Source organism: Littorina saxatilis, linkage group LG9 (genome assembly GCF_037325665.1).
Source record: "Littorina saxatilis isolate snail1 linkage group LG9, US_GU_Lsax_2.0, whole genome shotgun sequence".
NCBI classification, from domain to species: domain Eukaryota; kingdom Metazoa; phylum Mollusca; class Gastropoda; order Littorinimorpha; family Littorinidae; genus Littorina; species Littorina saxatilis.
The window spans coordinates 55444057-55466556 of record NC_090253.1 but is presented as its reverse complement, the minus strand read 5'-3'; the positions used below and the strand labels follow the sequence as shown (position 1 = coordinate 55466556).

The 22500-nt window shown below is 39.8% G+C and overlaps 1 protein-coding gene across 1 annotated transcript in view; it reads right to left on the bottom strand.

Moving 5' to 3' along the window:
* Nucleotides 1-22500, bottom strand: part of LOC138976521 (patched domain-containing protein 3-like) — a 54978-nt gene that overhangs the window by 1526 nt on the left and 30952 nt on the right. The window contains exons 7-10 of the mRNA XM_070349383.1: nt 21499-21632; nt 16507-16675; nt 2731-2860; nt 1-1523 (exon numbers count right to left, since the gene is read on the bottom strand). The exon at nt 1-1523 is cut by the window's left edge and continues 1526 nt beyond it. Coding sequence (XP_070205484.1) covers nt 449-1523; nt 2731-2860; nt 16507-16675; nt 21499-21632 — 1508 coding nt within the window. The 3' untranslated portion in view covers nt 1-448. The remainder of the gene's footprint in view (nt 1524-2730; nt 2861-16506; nt 16676-21498; nt 21633-22500) is intronic.

Genomic DNA, 22500 nt, shown 5'->3' with positions numbered 1-22500 from the left:
GTGTCTCTGTTTTCGTGTCTCTGTTTTCGTGTCTCTGTTTTCGTTTCTCTGTTTTCGTGTCTCTGTTTTTGTGTCTCTGTTTTCGCACAATGGGTAACGTGTCCAAGCTTTTTATCGTGGAATGATCCACGCCCATGTGTGTGGCATTCAGCTGCCTCAGACTGTGGACTTTGGGCACTGATATAAGGCCAAACAAAAATATATGTTGGTTTAGGGTAACCCGACCGACCCTTTTTTTTCCCGCCGACCCTAAAACTTTTTTTTCATTTCTAAAAAAAAAAAAAAACTTTTTTGGCACATTTTGCGAACAGTACTGTAACTAACGGAAGTAACCTCCTATAAAATCGACCAAATTAAAAAAAATTAAATTTAAGTTTTTAAAAAAAAGCCGACCTACCGACCCCATTTTTTTGGTCACGTTACCCTAAACCAACATACTGCATGCAGTTCACATGTGTGTCGCAAAGCCTTGGTTCTCAAATGCAGCAACCCCGCCTAACCAGTCCGAAACCTCTCCTTCGTTCTTATTGTCTGAAAGTGAGGTTGCGTTCAGTGTGCAAGGAGGCTTCCAATTGGCTGTCTTCTCACCCGCCTTCACCACGATGGTCGAATTGCGGGGGTCCTTCTCGTCACCTGACAGCTCCGGGCCAATCAGAGACAAGATGACAGGCATGAGGAAGACAGCGTGCAGGACGCCGAAAAGGATGACGAGGACCATGATTTTGAAGAAAGAACGGAAGATGAAAGACTCGGAGATGACGAGAACGACGATGCCGACGAAAGAGGAGAGACCTCCGTTGAGGATGGGACCCGAGGCGTGCGTCAGCGCGTGACGCGCACGCTCCTGACGTGTACGCTCCAATGACGTCATGTAGGCAGCACAGACGTGAGCGGAGAAATCCACGGAAAATCCGACACTCATGATAAGGTGGATCATAGTGACGGAGCTCAGAGACAAGCCCCACAGCGCCATGAAGCCGAAGATTCCCGTGACGATCATCACCACGTTGAAGAGAACGAGAAAGACCATGAGCGGATGCGCCAGGAGGATGAACGACACGACGACCATGGCCGCAAGGGTGGCGCCTACCGTCAGCTTCGTGTTGGGCACGATCTCCGCGTACTGCTCGAAGAACACGAACACCGGCTGGTAGGCGAACACCTTAATCCTCGCTGCGTCCGCCATCTCTCTCAGCCTGATCATCAGCTCCGTCTGCTCGGTCGACTCCCTGACGTTCTCCGTGTACACGTGACAGCGTGACGCAACGATGACGTCAAATTCTTCGTCGATGACGAGGTCGCTGAGGTAGTGAGGGTTCTCGGGAAGGAATTTGTTTCTCAGGTTCTGCACGAAGGCGTGGTTGGATGTGGGGTTGAAGTGAGCCGAGAAGAAAAAATCGACGAGCCAGCAGTAAGATCCGTAGCTGTTGATGTCCGGGTCATCTCGAGCTTTGTTGAGAAGGTTGTTCACCTCCTTCGAAACGGTGAAGTTGGCATAGTTTAGCGGCTCGTCGATCACAAAACTGCGGTATAAGAGTGGAGAAACAAAATAATTCATTATGGTTTAAATAAGTTGGCATAGTTTAGCGGCTCGTCTATCACCAATGTAAGAGTGGAGAAACGAAATTCATTATGGTTTCAGTAAGTAGGCCTAGGCATAGTTTAGCGGCACGTCGATCACAAAAGGGCGATATTTAAGATTGAATAAAGAACACTTATAGTATGGTTTGAATTGAGTAAGTCCTTGTTATATTATATTGTTCCAATCGAATCAGTAAAACAAGATTGAGTTTTGGAGAGCCTGTTGCAGTATCACAGAGCTCTCTCTCTCTCTCTCTCTCTCTCTCTCTCTCTCTCTCTCTCTCTCTCTCTCTCTCTCTCTCTCTCTCTCTCTCTCTCTCTCTCTCTCTCTCTCTCTCTCTGTCACACACACACACACACGCACGCACGCACACACGCACGCACGCACGCACGCACACACACACGCACGCACGCACCCAACGCAGGCACACACACACACACACACACACACAAACACACACACACACACACGCACGCACGCACGCACACACATACACACACACACACACACACACACACACACACACACAGATCATATCACCCCCCTCCTAAATCAGCTCCACTGGTTGCCCGTTCCTGCCCGTATCACCTACAAAATCAACACTCTCACCTACAAATGCCTCCATGGTCTCGCCCCTGCCTATCTCTCCGACTCTCTTTCTCTCTATGTCCCTTCACGAACACTCAGATCATCTGCCGACTCCCTCAAGCTCAACATCCCCCACACCAAACTCAAAACAGCAGGTCAACGCTCATTTTCTTTCCAAGCACCTAGCCAATGGAACACACTACCTCTCCCCCTCCGCCAACAACAGTCCCTCGAATCATTCAAATCTGCACTCAAGACATTCCTTTTTTCCAAATAATCCATGCATTATACACTGCCCACCCCATCCCACCCTGAATAACTGTACATATTTTAATGTTTGATGGTGTGTGTGTGTGTGCTAGTGACTTTAAGTCTCCGTGTGTGTGAACGAGTGTATGTGCGCCTTGAGTCGCCTGTTGGTGAGATATGTGCGCGTTATAAATATTCGTATTATTATTATTATTACACACACACACACACAACATTCAGCAGCCAATGCAGATGCGTGATAGTGAAAAAGACTTAGTCACGGACTGAACATTAGGACGTGTTTTACTTACCTAACAGGAAACGTGATTCCAAAAATGTCCTCCTCCCAGCTATTGTATTTGTAGTAAAAGGAGTTTGGTAACACCAGGTGTTTTAAAAGCAGGCCCTGCTTCAGACCCATGGCTCCCCAAATCGACACACCTGTAACACATAAGCCTATACAGGTAAAACGTGCGTGACAGAGAACGGGAAAAACCCGGTATCTTTTTCTTCTTGCGTTCGCCGTCACACCATCAGTTTAGTCTGCGAGACGAATGACGTCGTGGCTTCCAGGTCTTGTCTGCTCCCATAGAGTTTGGTGCGGAGAGGGACTGATGCTGGCCACACTTTGTCTCTGATTGGTTTGAGTTGGGGGCATGTCATTAAGACATGTTCTGGAGTCTGGTCTTCCAGACCACAGGGACAGGTTGGTGATGGGGTCAGCTTTAGCTTCCTGAACATGTGGGCGTTGAGGCGACAGTGACCAGTTCGTAGTCGCATGATCACTAATTGCTGCCATCGTTCTAGGAGATGATATGCGTCTCTCGTGGATTGTGGTCGCACTGCTGCCTTCACGAGGGTTTTCTTTTCAGCGAAGCTGACTGGGTTGTCTGGTTGTTCCTCCCCGGTATAAAACGCACTGTACAATATGATTCAAGTTACTTGATGAAAACTGTCCTCTGGTGAAATTTCGTACCGATGTTCAGATTTCGATCAATACAGATTCTATGGTTTCTAATCTACTTAAATATACACTAAATTGTTTTGCAAAATTCAAAAAACGTGGATAGTTTTGGTTGTTGATTTTTCTGTACGGATGTTTATGACAATGTGTACAGCATAAATGAAGTACTATTGTTTCATTTAATTATGATTTTGATTACGAGAAATGTCATCACGTCAAAGCAGTAAAAGTTCACGGTTCATAGTCCATTCAGAGATGCTATTCTAAGGATATAATGGTAGAACTGGACTGGAAAGGGCGATTAAAAATTAGTACAGTATGCTCCCACGTTTGCCTGCGAAATATAACTCATAACTCATAACTCATAACATTTTATTGATCCAACAAAGGAAATTAAATTGGTCATCAGCACATATAGGTCATTAATTAATAATTATAAAAGAATAAGAGAAGAAAATTCATAAAACCCATAATAACAACAACAAAAAAAACAAAAACAAAAAATATCTAAAGTAATATATGTACAACTACAATACCCTTTTTACTTGCACACTTGACACACCGACACACCAACACACATGCATACACACCTACATAGGCATGTAGGCAGGTTTCACGGTATTCAGACTCTTTGATGTGTGTAAACTTTGCCTTCAAATTACTTGCTTACTGTGTTGATTTTCATCATTTTTTCTGCTTGGCATGAGTAAGTATGGTATTTGCAATACAAAAAAATAAATAAAAGCTAAAATGTTTGTGTTTGAGCAATTATTTGAGCGAGTTTTTCGAAGCGAACGTGTGAATCCTGACAGACACCATTTCCTTCTGTCACATGACCCCATCTCAAAGTGTGATTGAAGCAGACACGAAATATCACACAAAACTTATGATAATGGGGTTATTAATTCAATTAATACACAAGGTTAGTCTCTGACTAGATAAAATAGGGAAAAAATATCAAATGGGAGCATAAAACCGTTTCTGGAAAAATTTTCAATCGCCACCGAAAGTGTCTGTCAGTAAAAAAAACACGTGCTTTGTTTGCAAAGCAAAGCCTAATTTTACACATCGCGTGCTTTTGTCTGTTATTCTTGCTTGTGAACATCATTTTATTGATGTTCTTCACTGGAAAGCAGGTGTATCATCAACAGTATCACAAAATCGCAAAGAATGAACATTTTTGTTGTGATCCGACCGGTGTCTGTAGACTGAATCACACGTTCGGCAAACTTCGTTTTTAACGGAAATAACCGAGCCTTTCATCGGAAACGACGTTTCAACCGCTTCATATCGTCTGCAGGAAGAAAAAGAGGAATGCGATACCCAGTAAGTAAAACATTTAATCGTTTTTAGTGCCTTTTGATCAAGTTTTGTTGCGTCTGTCAGCAACGTTCGTCAACCCAACGTTCGACACAGCGACGCACGCATACGGATTTGCAGCATTTGCATTCGGAAAGTGAGGGATTTGTGAGTTCGTTTGCATAATTCCAATCGCTAGTAGGTTTTCCTTCGTCTCCCATTGTTGTGTTTGCATGTTATTGGCATTTCATTGTGTAAATTGAAAGTTTGTGAGTAACAGTAGTACAATCTGTCGAACGTTGGCGACGCTGACAGACGCAAATATCGAACGTTGCCTTCAATGACAGAAGGGCTTGGCGATCGTACTTTCGATTCGTAGGAACACAATATGGAGACAGCAATGTGCGCTCGTTACCACAACGGTCATGAACCGGTGTAACACGAAATTTTTACTCCACGAAAAATTGACTCCGGAGTAAACTTCCAGTAAAAATCTTGTACGAAAAAAGAACTCCACAAGGAACTAAATTTTACTCCCCAAATATTTACTCCCAGTAAACATCTCGTACGAGAAACTTAGGGCCTACTCCTTCGTTTATAATTCGCGCAATATCCCATTTACGTGCAATCCCGTTTTGCCGCCGTCCCATTTTGGCGACATTTCACAAGCCAAGCGTCATCTTACTACCGCATCCCATTTTGGCGCAATCCCGTTTCGCCGCTATCCCATTTTTTTATTTTATTTTTTTTATTTTTACATTTAGTCAAGTTTTGACTAAATGTTTTAACGTAGAGGGGGAATCGAGACGAGGGTCGTGGTGTATGTGTGTGTCTGTCTGTGCGTGTGTATGTGTGTGTGTAGAGCGATTCAGACCAAACTACTGGACCGATCTTTATGAAATTTGACATGAGAGTTCCTGGGAATGATATCCCCGGATATTTTTTATTTTTTTTCGATAAATACCTTTGATGACGTCATATCCGGCTTTTTGTCAAAGTTGAGGCGGCACTGTCACACCCTCATTTTTCAATCAAATTGATTGAAATTTTGGCCAAGCAATCTCTGACAAAGGCCGGACTTCGGTGTTGCATTTCAATTTGGTGGCTTAAAAATTAATTAATAACTTTGGTAATTGAAAACCTGAAAATTGTAAAAAAAATAATTTGTTTCTAAAACGATACAAATTTACATTCATCTTATTCTTCATCATTTTCTGATTCCAAAAACATATAAATATGTTATATTCGGATTAAAAACAAGCTCTGAAAATTAAAAATATAAAAATTATTATTAAAACAAAATTTCCGAAATCGATTTAAAAACAATTTCATCTTATTCCTTGTGGGTTCCTGATTCCAAAAACATATAGATGTGATATGTTTGGATTAAAAACACGCTCAGAAAGTTAAAAAGAATAGAGATAAAGAAAAGCGTGCTATCGATCCTTCTCAGCGCAACTACTACCCCGCTCTTCTTGTCAATTTCACTGCCTTTGCATCGAGCGGTGAACTGACGATGCTACGAGTATACGCTGTTGCTGTAAAAATGCAGTGAGTTCAGTTTCATTCTGTTAGTTCGACAGCTTGACTAAATGTTGTACATGAACAAAGTATGCAAACCAGATGATCCAGCGACGTCCTTCCCAATTTATGTCCAATGGACGTCTACCCACAACACGCCACTGGATGCCGCGTGGTCAGCCAACCATGTGGTGCCAGTCGTGAAAACCAGGTTCTTTGTCCCACAGTGAGACATTCAAGTTGGGGACTTTGTGACCGCTGACTTTGTCAGCATGGATGGAAAGGTGGAGAGATACAGGGCGGTGATCATCCCCAAGTCAACCCATTTCCCCGATGGGCCAGATCGAGAGGAGATCTGTGTGAAGTGTTTGCGCGCAAAAGACAATGGGAGATACTATGTCTTTCCTAATGTTGATGACATTTCATGCTTGCCAATGGCTCAGATAAAAAAAATCCCACCAACCAACCATGAACAACAGGGGGGATTACTTTTTTTGACATGTGACCAAGTCTCATTTGAGCGTTCACAGTGTTACCTGAGAATAGCACACCCCCTTGAATTGGGACCAAAGAAAAAGCGTTGTATATATGCATTTTTGAATGCTTTTCTAAAGTCATAAGTTCATTAATTTTGTGACAAAAAAAAAATTTTTAGGGATTGTTTTCCTGAATACATGCAGTTAAGAAATTGACCCCGTTTTCAAATTTAGGGGGTAGGGTTGCCCCATAGCCCACGTATGTCTGTGTGACTGTGTCAAATATCAATCTACTCTGCGTACAAAATGTATAGATGTTTGTTTTTCGATTTTAGAATGATTTCTTAAGCTGGCTAGAACTTCTGAGGTCTACAGGAAACGATAAAGATAAAAAAAATGTACAAAATATAAGTAGCGTCCTTTATCTTACCATTGTTCTGATCAATGCTGTCCCTTTATTTGCAAGTTAACCATTTTTCTTAATGTGTTCAAGGAGTATGTTAAAAATTATTATCAATGGTTGCTTTAAACAGCACCTTTGGGCAGTTATTATGCACTAAAGTTGTAAAAGCATGTTTTGGGGGTTTTAGGATATAGCGTCTTGGAACGCCAATCATCTTGGAAATACGAATGTTCATATAATTTTTTTTACTGTTTTGGATAGATAAAAAGTTGAACTCTTGGTGCAAACTGTTTTTTGGTCCCTGTTTGACTATTTATTATTTTGGAATATTGTGTGTGAGGGGGAAACTGCAATCCTCAATATCATGAAACGTGCCTGTAGGCTAACTTCACGTATCACTTGTTAAACAGGTAATTATAAACAAATGATCAAATCCCTTATTTTCCTTTCTTTTCTCTGTCTCTTTTTTTTCCTTCGTATTTTCTTTCATTCTTTTAAAAAAAAAAAATTCTTTGTTGTTGGTAGGATTGGGGTTGGGGTGGGGTGGAGATGGGTAGGGGGTCATAATATTTTCAACATAAATTAAAGAAACGCTCTCCATGTTTATATGCGCATTTTTTTCCTGTGAGCGGATAAGTGTACAGAGCTATATTTGTACGTGTCGGGGTGAGTATCCGCCTAGGTGTTTCAATCCACAGTTCATAAGAAGTAAGCTGTCAGAAGAGGTCAGTTGAGCCGGAAACAACAGAAACAAGTCGCGTGAAGCGATATAAAAACATTTAGTCAAGATCAACACCACAAACCAATCATCGCCGAGACTACATTCAATTAGTCTCGGTTAACCATACCAAAGACCAAGACGGGTCACGCTCGCCGCCGCGTAGTACGCGTCCTTAGTACTTACTAAACCTACTTTCTGTCATTCTGCATGAGCACAATTTTAGAGTAACCATGACATATCTATATATTGTTACAGTAAACATGACATATCTATATATTGTTACAGTAAACATGACATATCTATATATTGTTACAGTGAACATGACATATCTATATATTGTTACAGTAAACACGACATATCTCTATATTGTTACAGTAAACATGATATATCTATATATTGTTACAGTAAACATGACATATCTATATATTGTTACAGTAAACATGACATATCTATATATTGTTACAGTAAACATGACATATCTATATATTTTTGAATTCAGGAGAAGATGAGGAATACAATGCAATCAATTTTAAATCTGTTTGCAAAACATCGATTTTAATGACAACTTTAATGAGCAAACTCATTAATTTTTAAGCCTTCAAGCTGAAATGCAATACCAAAGTCCGGGCTTCGTCGAAGATTACTTGACCAAAATGTCAACCAATTTGGTTGAAAAATGATAGCGTGACAGTGCTGCCTCAACTATCACAAAAAGCCGGATATGACGTCATCAAAGACATTTATCAAACAAATGAAAAACAAAGTCTGGGGATATTATATTCAGAAACTCTCATGTCAAGTTTCATGAAGATCGGTCCAGTACTTTTCTCGGAATCACTTTATACACACACACACACACACACACACACACACACACACACACACACACACACACACACATACACCACTACTCTCATCTCGATTCCCCCTCTATGTTAAAACATTTAGTCAAAACTTGACTAAATGTAATAAAAACCATGGGTATAAAACTCATCAGCATGTGAAAGACGAGCGAATGTGATTAGATTTCATGCGTTACTCGGTCTACACTGCATGGGGTTGCTGTCGGAGCACAAAGTCAAAGACTTATTAAAACCTTCGCACGTCCGGGTTATCGACTACACACGGAAGTCATCGTGGGGCCGTACGGACCCATGCTTCTCATTTTCTTCTTTGATAAACATGGGTCCGCACGGCCCCACGATGTTTGTAGTCTAAATATGACCTCTTTTTTCTTTTAGTCAAGTTTTGACTAAATGTTTTAACGTAGAGGGGGGAATCGAGACGAGGGTGTGGTGTATGTGTGTGTGTGCGTGTGTGTGTGTAGAGCGATTGAGAGTAAACTACTGGACCGATCTTTATGAAATTTGACATGAGAGTTCCTGGGTATGATATCCCCGGATGATGTTTTCATTTTTTCGATATATTTCTTTGATGACGTCATGTCCGGCTTTTTGTAATAGTTGAGGCGGCACTGTCACACCCTCATTTTTCAATCAAATTGATTGAAATTTTGGCCAAGCAATCTTCGACAAAGGCCGGGGTTTGGTATTGCATTTCAGCTTGGTGGCTTAAAAATTAATTAATGACTTTGGTCATTAAAAATCTGAAAATTGTAATTAAAATTATTTTTTTATGAAACGATCCAAATTTACGTTCATCTTATTCTTCATCATTTTCTGATTCCAAAAACATATAAATATGTTATATTCGGATTAAAAACAAGGTCTGAAAATTAAACATATAAAAATTATTATCAAAATTAAATTTCCGAAATCGATTTAAAAACACTTTCATCTTATTTCTTGTCGGTTCCTGATTCCAAAAACATATAGATATGATATGTTTGGATTAAAAACACGCTCAGAAAGTTAAAACGAAGAGGGGTACAGAAAAGCGTGCTATCCTTCTCAGCGCAACTACTACCCCGCTCTTCTTGTCAATTTCACTGCCTTTGTCACGAGCGGTGGACTGACGATGCTACGAGTATACGGTCTTGCTGAAAAATTGCATTGCGTTCAGTTTCATTCTGTGAGTTCGACAGCTTGACTAAATGTTGTATTTTCGCCTTACGCGACTTGTTTCTTTTAATTAATTCTCGCTGAAATTTTAGGACATAAGAATTATTTAGGTGCCTGAGGCATTCTTAAAACCTCATTAAGGCTGGAGCACACTTTGGAAAGTACGTTGGAGTAGCCTCCCTTCTACGTTGGAGTAGCCTCCCTTCCCGGATTTAGAACGCGTTTCGTGTCGTAACAGATTATCCACTTACTAGCCATATCCGTATGCAAAATAATGAAATAAACATTAGGAAATGGCAGACGTTTACAAATATCGACATTCTCTATCAGTGCAATAAAAAAACAATCGTTAGAACTTGCATTTACGACATGTCGTGCGTGAGAACGTGTCAGTAAACAAACACTTTTTGCCTGGCTGAAGAACCCCACGAGTCAATCTAAAACAGACAAGTAATGGAAAGCAGTCTGCGGATAAACATAACAAACTACTGATGAAAAAGTGTGTTCATCCCTGCTCTGGATAAAAGACATCGGACTGATGACAACGTGGCAGCGTTCACGCGAAAAGATTTTTTTTCAGATTATCGCTTCTACATTTTATTGCACGTACTTGGGGCAGATCTGAATTTCTGAAAGATGACAAATCGGTCTTGTGAGCTGAGAACCACATGTTCTTTGCCGACAGAAATCACGATGGGACAAGATGTAGATTGTGTTGAAGAGATGTTTGCAGATTATCGCATCTACATTTTATTGCTCAGATCAATGCACGTAGTTGGGGTAGATCTGAATTTCGCAATGGAAGACGACAAATCCGTCTTGTGAGTTAAGAACCACACGTTCTTTGGCGGCAGAAATCACTATGGAACAAGATGAGGATCATTGTGTTGAGGGGCTAATACTGACTGACTTTAGATGAAGAGTTCCTAGACTGCCTGGTTTTTGTAGAGAGGCATCATGATGATATCCTGGGGGTTTTTTTTTACGTTCTTGGTGACAACGCGCCAGAATCGCACGAAGATCGAACTCTCGAAGAAAACAAGTTTATCGCTGAACATCGGAAATGTGAAATGCTCTTCCTGTCTGACCAGTCTCCCCGTTAAATCCACAGGCTACATTATTTATCAGGTAACTTACCAAACCGGAGTGTGTGTGTGTGTGTGTGTGTGTGTGTGTGTGTGTGTGTGTGTGTGTGTGTGTGTGTGTGTGTGTGTGTGTGTCTGTGTGTGTGTACACCGGATTACCACCATCAACGCACCCTTTTGGACTTTTCTACTATGCCTGCTGTGACATTCACGAGGATTATTGTGATTCTTGGACAATTGTGTGCCTATGCTGGACTTGCAGGAAGACAAACGGTGCCGGAACGGTATACGTGCTGCCAAGTGTGCACGTCCAGAGCGCAGTGTGAACCGAGAGTGAGTGTGTCATTGTGTGGAAGTTTTGCTTGATTGATTTATTCATGATTTAATTTGCTTTTTGGTTCAATAGTAAAATCTGTGTACGTTATACTTTGTATTTTGTGGTGTGATTCGCCCGAGTGCGAGACCCCCATCCCCGAACGCCTCTGTGGGTGGAATTGTATATATATATACTTGTGTAACGTGAGTGTGTAGATGAGAATGTGAAAGTTGCTTTGGACCCAGATACACACAGCAGACACCAACGCAACAGCTAAGTTTCAGCCTGACAAAGAAATTCGAGTGACACAGCTAATGGCTGTACTTGTTATTTCTCTATTAAAACAAATGTTTCAAGATCTTTAGGCCAAAACAAATAAATTGTCTGTTTCTATTAACATGGCTAAAAAAAATAGGGTAGGTAGGTAGGTGTTTTTGTTGTTGTTGTTGCCAGGATAGAATTCTTGAAAATAACTAAATGACACAAAGAGACAAGACTCGCTATAGATAGATTTATAAAAAAAAAAAAATGTGACAAAGGATATAAAATGATTGTTTTACCTGGTCTGGAATCTTCAGTAGTAATTGCATAAAAAAAAGTCTGATAATTATATCAATTATCATGTTAACTTTTTCTTAAAATGGGTGCGTTAAATCCTAGTCTGTTTGTTTTTAATGGACTAAGCAATCCTTGGACTGACAGAAAAGATGTATTTTAAAAATGTCCAGTTGCTTTTACTTATTTTTCTAATTGGAAGAGAATACAAATAATTAAATTATGCACTCTTTTCTGTTCAAATGGGTAGAGGGCGGGGGTAGTAAAAGGATCACAGTTCAAGATTTTGCGCGACAAGAGGTGTGTTTCTTTTATAAAGAGCAAAAACTCAACTTGGTATCTAACACTATTTCTGAACACTGTAACCACTTTAGCACTTTTTTTCTTTTTTTTTTCTGTCTTCCAAACTTCTAATTCAGCTTCAAAAATGATTAAAAAAAAGGGGTTTTTTCTTCTGAAATCTACAGTTAAATCACTATTTTGGATATTCTATTTTGCTTCCCTATTTATCTTCTTAAGTTTTTGATCATCTGATTACCTTGCTTTTCTATTTGGAAGATAATATGCACTCTTTTCTGAAAAATGGGTAGGGGGTGGGGGTAGTAAAAGCATCACAGTATAAAATTTTGTGCGACAAGAGGTGTGTTTCTTTTAACTTTGATGAAGAGGGATAACTCAACTTGGTATCTAACACTAGTTCTGAACACTGTAACCACTTTAGCACTTTTAATTTTTTTTCTCTCTGTCTTCCAAGCTTTAAAATTTAGCTAATAAAATGAGTAAAAAAGTGGGTTATTTTTCAGAATTGACCAGTTAAATCACTCTGTTGGATGTTCTATTTTGCTTCCCTATTTCTGTTCTTCAGTTTTTGATCATCTGACTACCCTGCTTTTCTATTTGGTAGATAATATGCACTCTTTTCTGAAAAAATGGGTAGGGGGTGGGGGAAATAAAAGTATCACAGTTCAAGATTTTGGCCGACAAGAGGTGTATTTCTTTTAACAGTAGTAAAGAGGGATAACTCAACTTGGTATCTAACACTATTTCTGAACACTGTAATCACTTTAACACTTTTAATTTATGTTTGTTTGTGTTCCAAGTTTTAAATTAAGCTTCAAAAATGGGTAAAAAAATCGTTTTCTCATAATTCACAAGTTAAATCATTATGTTGGATGTTCTATTTTGCTTCCCTCTTTCTCTTCTTAAGTTTTTGATCATCTGACTACCCTGCTTTTCTATTTGGAAGATAATATGCACTCTTTTCTGAAAAATGGTAAGGGGGTGGGGGTAGTAAAAGCAACACAGTTCAAAATTTTGCGCGTTAAGAGTTTTTTTGTTTTTTTTAAATTGGTAAAGAGGGATAACTCAACTTGGTATCTAACACTATTTCTGAACACTGTAATCACTTTAACACTTTTAATTTATGTTTGTCTGTGTTCCAAGTTTCAAATTAAGCTTCAAAAATGGGTTAAAAAAATGGTTTTTTAATAATTCACAAGTTAAATCATTATGTTGGATGTTCTATTTTGCTTCCCTCTTTCTCTTCTTTAAGTTTTTGATCATCTGACTACCCTGGTTTTCTATTTGAAAGATAATATGCACTCTTTTCTGAAAAATGGGTAGGGGGTGGGGGTAGTAAAAGCATCACAGTTCAAGATTTTGCGCGACAAGAGGTGTGTTTCTTTTTACTGTGATGAAGAGGGATAACTCAACTTGGTACCAAATACTATTTCTGAACACTGTAACCACTTTAGCACTTTCATTTTTTTTCTCTCTGTCTTCCAAGCTTTAAAATTCAGCTAATAAAATGAGTAAAAAAGTGGGTTTTTTCAGAATTCACCAGTTAAATCACTATGTTGGATGTTCTATTTTGCTTCCCTATTTCTGTTCTTCAGTTTTTGATCATCTGACTACCCTGCTTTTCTATTTGGTAGATAATATGCACTCTTTTCTGAAAAAATGGGTAGGGGGTGGGGGAAGTAAAAGTATCACAGTTCAAGATTTTGGCCGACAAGAGGTGTATTTCTTTTAACAGTGGTAAAGAGGGATAACTCAACTTGGTATCTAACACTATTTCTGAACACTGTAATCACTTTAACACTTTTAATTTATGTTTGTTTGTGTTCCAAGTTTTAAATTAAGCTTCAAAAATGGGTAAAAAAAAATAGTTTTCTCATAATTCACAAGTTAAATCATTATGTTGGATGTTCTATTTTGCTTCCCTCTTTCTCTTCTTAAGTTTTTGATCATCTGACTACCCTGCTTTTCTTTTTGGAAGATAATATGCACTCTTTTCTGACAAATGGGAAGGGGGTGGGGGTAGTAAAAGCATCACAGTTCAAAATTGTGCACGTTAAGAGGTGTATTTTGTTTAAATTGGTAAAGAGGGATAACTCAACTTGGTATCTAACACTATTTCTGAACACTGTTATCACTTTAACACTTTTGATTTATGTTTGTCTGTGTTCCAAGTTTCAAATTAAGCTTCAAAAATGGGTAAAAAAAATGTTTTTTTAATAATTCACAAGTTAAATCATTATGTTGGATGTTCTATTTTGCTTCCCTCTTTCTCTTCTTTAAGTTTTTGATCATCTGACTACCCTGGTTTTCTATTTGAAAGATAATATGCACTCTTTTCTGAAAAATGGGTAGGGGGTGGGGGTAGTAAAAGCATCACAGTTCAAGATTTTGCGCGACAAGAGGTGTGTTTTTTTTAACTGTGATGAAGAGGGATAACTCAACTTGGTATCAAACACTATTTCTGAACACTGTAACCACTTTAGCACTTTTAATTTTTTTTTTCTGTCTTCAGTTCCAAGCTTTAAATTAAGCTAATAAAATGAGTAAAAAAGTGGGGTTTTTTTAGAATTCACCAGTTAAATCACTATGTTGGATGTTCTATTTTGCTTCCCTATTTCTGTTCTGAATTTTTTGATCATCTGACTACCCTGCTTTTCTATTTGGTAGATAATAATTATGCACTCTTTTCTGAAAAAATGGGTAGGGGGTGGGGGAAGTAAAAGTATCACAATTCAAGATTTTGCGCGACAAGAGGTGTATTTCTTTTAACAGTGGTAAAGAGGGATAACTCAACTTGGTATCTAACACTATTTCTGAACACTGTAATCACTTTAACACTTTTAATATATGTTTGTCTGTGTTCCAAGTTTCAAATTAAGCTTCACAAATGGGTAAAAAAAATAGTTTTCTCATAATTCACAAGTTAAATCATTATGTTGGATGTTCTATTTTGCTTCCCTCTTTCTCTTCTTAAGTTTTTGATCATCTGACTACCCTGCTTTTCTATTTGGAAGATAATATGCACTCTTTTCTGACAAATGGGAAGGGGGTGGGGGTAGTAAAAGCATCACAGTTCAAAATTTTGCGCGTTAAGAGGTGTATTTTTTTTTAAATTGGTAAAGAGGGATAACTCAACTTGGTATCTAACACTATTTCTGAACACTGTAATCACTTTAACACTTTTAATCAATGTTTGTTGGTGTTCCATGCTTCAAATTGAGCTTCAAAATGGATACAAAAGGATTTTTTTCCGAATTCACAAGTAAAATCACTACGTTTAATGTTCTATTTTGCTTCCCTATTTCTCTTCTTCAGTTTGTGATCATCTGATTGTTATTTTGTTTACATTTTCACAATACAATATTGCAACTTATTCAGTAGTGTTTGCGTGAAAAAATCTGATACCTATGCTTAAACTTCAGTCGTTATCTTAAAATTTTGCGCGTTAAGCCCTTTATATTTTGTATTTTCCTGATAAAGCAAACATTGAACTAACAGAAAAAGTAACTTTTAAAACTACCTAATCACTTTGAAATTGGGCCTCCAAAGTGTTCTCCAGCCTTAAAAAAATTCCAACCGGTTTAAGAAATATTTGCAATTACACACCCTTCTGGGTCCACACGGACCCACGACCACCGGCGAAGGTTAATGACGACTTGGTTAAATGTGCCTGTAAACAATGAACTTGTTAGTTGTGAGAAGGTAAGGCCCCCCCAAAAAATAGGTGTGGTTACGGTAACATAGCCAAAAAAAATAGGGTAGGTAGGTAGGCAATCATTTTTTTTTTTTTTACTTTTTTTTCTAATGTGTACAAATTAAACCTACTTGACAGGGAAATAAGTGTGCGACACGGGCGCTTTCGCTTTCATTGCGTTTTTTGCACTCGTTTTTTTTTTTTTTTTTTTTTGACAAATGTAATAAAAAGTTATAGGGTCGGCCCCTAAAAATAGGGTAGGTCGGGTTACCGTAACCACACCTATTTTTTTTTTAGGCCTAAGCATTGTGTTCATGGCCATCATTCTGTCAGATGCCAGCGGACAAGTACCGAGTAAGTTACTCTACCTTACTGTTGTCGTTCATGGAGAACTTACTTCCCTTTGACTCATAGATCTTGAGAAGAATGAACCCAAAAACATGGAACCTTAGAGACCACAGCGCCCTTCGCTAAGATCAATGGTAATTACAACGAACACTGCTGGATTAGCAACATCCAGCAAGATTATCATAACTTAGAATTTTTGCTAATACGTTAGCTTTTTTTTTTTTAGTGAGTTAATTGGTTGGTTGCTTGCTTGCTTGCTTTATTTATTTCGCCTGTTACACCATCTCATAAACAGTAAAACTCGAAATGCTGCAATATTATATTATATTATACCCTATGAGCTAACATACAAAGACTTGACTTCATGTTACCCAGTCCTCTCACCCAGGAATGCAGCAAAGCAGAATAAAATGACCGCTTTCATGGGATTCCACAGAACCAGGCGAGGCAGAAGAACTCGGGGGACTTTCTCACACAGGCTTTCGTCTGCCCCAACCTCCTCCGGGACTGACCCTCCACAGAAACGGCGAAACCAGCAGGAGTGACCCTCATCCTGAAAAGAATAATTTGTCCAAGGAAGGTCAACAGCAATATATGAAACGAATTTTTTCTTTTTTGCACCGAGCACACATTGTTGCGTTGATTTAGTATTGATCAGACCGTATAGGACAAGATTCTGGCGAGTTTAAATAATTTGAAGAGTATGAGTAGGTAGTCAAAAGCCTCTTTCCCGAGTTGTCCCAAAGCCGGTGTTATCCCGTTTTGCTAAAGATTCACAAATGATTTCTGGTGTAATTACGTACCGCATGTAATAAAAAAACTGAATGAAACAAAAGTTTGAAGTCTTATCTTGGTTTCTGTGGTGATGGTTGTTTGTATTTGTTGAGCTAGAACAGATAACAACTCTCAAACCGAAGGCCCCGTGACCACCGGATGCCATTACGTCACGCTCTGTGGCATGTCAGGCCTGACAGTATGCTCACACAATCTCAGAGTGCTTCGCGTTGTTTCATCGGTTGACCTAGAAATGATAACCAATTAAAAGCTTTGTTTCTCAGCTTCATTTACATGTAACAGTAAGCGGGATCGGACGTTGGCGAGAAAACGTGCAAAGCAAATGAAATATATGATATAATTTTTTGGAAGTTTTGCGATTTACAATCGATTTCAAAAGGATATTATCAGAAAGAAGAAGTATTCGACTAATTAATGCGGTATTTTTCTTGCCTAAACGTTATTTGTACGCCGAGCACTTTACGGGAGAAAAACGTAAACAAAGCCGTCTGTGCAACCCAGTCACCCTGAGCCGTGATGGCCGAAGCTTGTTCACGGCCCTGTCGAGCGACTGAAGACATCGCTGATTCTCGGCCTCGTCCATGCGAATCATGGAATCTCAAAGCTCTTGTTGGTGAGTACAGTTCTTAAGAATCCTGATTCATATTGTTTTTATCAGTTATAAATAAAATCTGTGCGGATACATGCTAGTAATGCCGATCGCATGTGCAGAGATCGGTCGTCCATTGATGGTGTGCATGTGTGTAAAATGGTAGCTGTGGTTCTCAACAGATTTAATTAAATGTACGTTTCAAATGAAGGATTGTTGAATGGGCAACTTTGACTGGGCTTTTAAATTCATGGTTTCTGAAGGTTTTGTGGTTGTAGCACCTAAATATAAGTGGAAAATCATGAAAAAACGAGGTCACGTGACCCGTGGCAAAATCAGCGGTTTTGTGTCGTCTGCTCGATGTCGTTTCAAGGTGTGCTTTGCATGCTGCAACGTTCTCCGGTATTTCGGGTTACAGTTGAGAATTGCCTTTGGCTTCCTTATAAAGAAACGATACCATTACATCAGTTATAACTAACAAGAGGCGAAGCCTTCAAGGCTCCCGTAAGAAATCGACACACAGTAACACAAACTCAATCACTCCGTCACACATACACACACACACACAGTAAGCATAGACACAGTGAAAGAGTGGGAGACGCTAGATCTAGATCTAACCGAGTAAGTCCACTGACGCTACTTCCGAGAAAAACGACTTTTACTGTTTGATAAAATGTCTCAAAAGTGATGATTATCTAGATCAAACCACCGAGATAATAAGATAGATAGCATTAATTTACGTTTAAAACCCGATTTTCATAATAATCTGATGGATGGTTTTGGTTTTGTTGGGCATTTTGTGGACTTACTTGGTTTTACCACTTTCCCCCAATATCAGATCTAACAAAAAATGCGCAGATCTAAGCAAGCGGACTTTACTTGCAGAATATTTGGAAGAAGAAGTGTTGTCAAGAGAAATGACAAAACAGTGAAAATAACACTACGAATTTGCACAAGATGGAAAGAGAGAGAGAGAGAGAGAGAGAGAGAGAGAGAGAGAGAGAGAGAGAGAGAGAGAGAGGGAGAGACTAGACAGGGAGTGAGAGCGAGTGAGAGAGAGGAGAGAATGAGAGAGAGGAGACACAGCAGGGGCGGGGGGGGGGGGGAGCGGGATGGAGGGAGAGAGAGAGAGAAATAAAGGGAGGGAGGGAGATAGAGAGATGGAAAGAGGGGTGGAGAGAGGGAGAAAGAGAGGGAGGGTAAGGGGGGAGAGATATGGAGATAGAGATAAATGGGGAGGAAGAGGGAGGGATGGAAAGAAATAGTGGGATGGAGGGAGAGAGAGAGGAGGGAGGGAGTGAGAGAAGGGGAGGGAGGGAGATAGGGAGGGAGGAAGAAGAGGGGGGGAGAGGAAGTGTGGGAGGGATGGAGGTAGGGAGGGAGGGAGGGAAAGAAAGAGATAGTGGGATAGAGGGAGAGAGAGAGAGGAGGGAGGGAGTAAGAGAGGGGGAGGGAGATAAGGGGGGAGGAAGAGAGTAGGAGGGAGAGAGAGGGGGAGGGAGGGAGAGAAAGAGAGTGGGATGTTGGCGATTGTTGGCGGTAGGGAGAAAAGTCGATTGTTGGCGGTAGGGAGAGAGGGATGAGGGAAGAGAGCCACTCAAGATTGAGAGTGTTGCTGCAGGTCCGGATGACCCCCGACTTGTAGCTGTGGTGTGTGCTGTTGCCCTGGTCTTCGTCCGAATCACCGGTCCATACTTGGAGCTTCTCCAAAGTGAAGTCAAGTACACAGAGTTCCACAAGTATATATCCAGCTCATTATCCACAGGATGGACAAGCAAGTTGCAGAATATCCAGCCTATTCTTCAGCTTTTTTCTGTTTTCTTTTCATATTAACAAACTGACATTTTTCTGTGACACTTCAAGGGTTAATTTTGTACGAATGAATTCAAAAATATCTGCGTATACCAGAGTAATTTGCAACTCTAGCTGAACTTTATATTCAAGAACAAAGAAATGTAAGGAAAGAATTCTGTGATTCAGTGTTTGGTTATAGCACGAGCAATATATATTGTATTAATTGCTGAATTTTTGTAAGTATTTTATTGATGCATTATTCCAGCATTCTCCTGGACCCTCACTTTCTGGGCATCTTTGATGGGGAATTCGAACTGCAAGGAGACAAAGCAGCCCTGAAGGACAGTATCTACAACTTTGCCAGTCAGCACATCGAAGCAGTCCAGTGTACTCTACGGCAGCTGATGCCAGACAATGTGCAGTGTATTGCGCAGGCAGTTGAATGACTTTCTGGAAGACGGTGTGTATGGGGGACAATCAGTTCCCTTCCCAGATGTCCTCAACCACTGCCCACTGACAAATCTGCTCGGTGAAAACATTTTCGGTGACCTGGGCTATGACATTAACAAGCGGCGCAATGCATCTGTCCACCAGAGGTCGTCAACAAATATGCTGAGCCACAACAGGACAACACTGTGGTTGAAGAAGAAACTGGAGACCCAGTCAAGCCATCTTCTTGCCTTCGCTCCAAGGAAAGGGAAGTCTTTGCGACACCACAACCGCCAACAAGAGAAAGCGGTGTTGCTGCGACTGAGGCAGAGGCTCCTGGAAAACAAGGCAAAAAAGGCGGCAAAGGAGGCCAGACAGGCAGCAACCAAAACCGAGCTAATAAGAAAGATGACGGCTGTTGTTGGCCTCTGTGTCATTGCAGAAGATGTTGATGCTCTGGTGATACGACTGAGAAGAGAAAAGAAATCAACCCTCTTGAACGCATTGAAGGACCAAATTCGATACCAGAAAACAGTATTGAATCAGAAGGGCTGCCTTCGACTCACTGGTAGCATTGAGGACCTGACAGCCAGCCTCAAGGCTCATCTGGGCGGCACTAATCTTCCAGCTCCAGATGAAGATTAGATGGGTAGCCTTGAAAAATGAAAATTTTCAAACCTGTTTTATTTCTTTGTCTGTGTATATGTGTTTACAGATCTGTCGATGCTGATCATTTTGATGTAAAGTTCATGTTGGTAGGACAGTTAGAAGCTGAAATATATCCTTTTAAAGATTTAGACGTGTTTGAAGGGTAAAATTGAACGATTTGCCCAAGTTCGGGTTCTTCAATTCAATTATTTCTTTCCCGTAAATTTTGGGGAAAAAATTGAGCTAAAAGTCTTAGATATGGAGAGGTAATCTGTTCAAAATTAGCTTCATATTTCTTGTTTTGGGTTCACAGTGAGGCTCCAAAGTTGACGATTTTTTATTCTTGAAAAAAGTGAGTTTAAAAGGCCTACAATTGCACTTTTCAAATGTACATAACTACTAAACTAATTCACCTACAGAATACAAATTTACATCACTGTGCTCAGAATAAAAAGATCTACAAGACCATGGAAGTTATAACCTTTAATTCTGGAGTTTGAAAAATCACTTTTGAGTACCTAGTATGAGGAATCCAATCTACCTGAATCTAGATGGACACGGCTCGATTGTCTTAAAACGCACCACACTATGGTGATTAATCAAATCAAAGTGAGTGAATGAGTGTCAGGGCGCTGCTTCTCTCCGGTGCTTGAAATGTGTCTAGTTGCGGCTTGACGAATAGCACCATCTATTTTTTGTTTGTTTGTTTGCTTAACGCCCAGCCGAACACTAAGGGCCATATCAGGGCGGTGCTGCTTTGACATAATTTATAACGTGCACCACACACAAGACAGAAGTCGCAGCACAGGCTTCATGTCTCACCCAGTCACATTATTCTGACACCGGACCAACCCAGTCCTAGCACTAACGTGCAACACGTACATACACACCATTTTTCATCAAGGGAAGTAACCAGCCCAACCCCCAGTAAGAGTGCCCTTTCTTTGCAAACGTTACTCTAATGTAACACAACTTTCAATTCACTTGCTTTTGTATAGTGAAGGCAGTCCTCCTGCGCGGTAGCATTATTTGTAACGCAAAGTCTTATCGTATAACGTTGGAAGCGATATGAGGGCTGTTTTCTTTAGATATTATCCCATCAAACCAAAGTGTGACCTTACGTATAGCTTGTCGTGACCCTTGACCTTCCTGCACGTGAGGGTGTGACGTTCGCTGTACACGCGACGCCCGTGCAACGCCATGCAGCCCCCGAAAAACGTCAGGTTGCACACGTAGCAGATGAACACTGCCGTCCCTGCAACACACAGCCACAGGAACGTTCAAATGAATGAGCATGAAAGTCGCGTGTTCATTTATATGCTTGTAACTTTCTCAGGAGCCAGGAGATTGGTTCAGCTCAACTCGCACTTTTTTATTTATTTTTTTTTATTTTTTTATTGACTTCAGTTGCATGCAGGATGCTTCAACCCATATTTTTTGCCCGATTTTTTAAATTTTTTATTTTATTTTTATTTTTTAAGGCGGGGAGCATCCTTCTTCCTTGGTCTTTTTCTGTATAACATAGTCAACTTTATATTATACAAAACATAAACTTCTGTCTAATGTTTAACTCTAATTCCAATAAAATACGTAAGTCTAACTTCTTCCCATACTTAAATTTTCCTATGGTCATTTTTGTTATCAAAATACAATAATTTATAAAGTAAATTTGATCGTTTTTTAAATTTTCATTCCAAAAACCAAATAATATATCTGTTTCATTCAAAGTTATATTATAATAAATTTGCTTAAAAATAAAGTCTTTACATAGTTTCCAAACGTTCCTCACCTCTTGACAATGAAAAAAGAAGTGCTCAAGTGTATACAGTTCATTACAAAATTCACAATTATTAGTTTGACATACACCCATCTTGTTTAGCAAAACATTCGTTGGGTAAATTCTGTGTAAAACTTTCCAATGCTTGTAACTTTCTCAGGAGCCAGGAGATTGGTTCAGCTCAACTCGCACTTACTTTTTCGTACATGTCAAATGTAAATATGCATATGAACATGTCGTATGCATGGATATCCTACGTACGTGAAACAGATTACCCATATCGTAAATAAACCATACACTCACTCACACGTGGGTATATCTTGTTAACATGATGAGGACGTGTCAA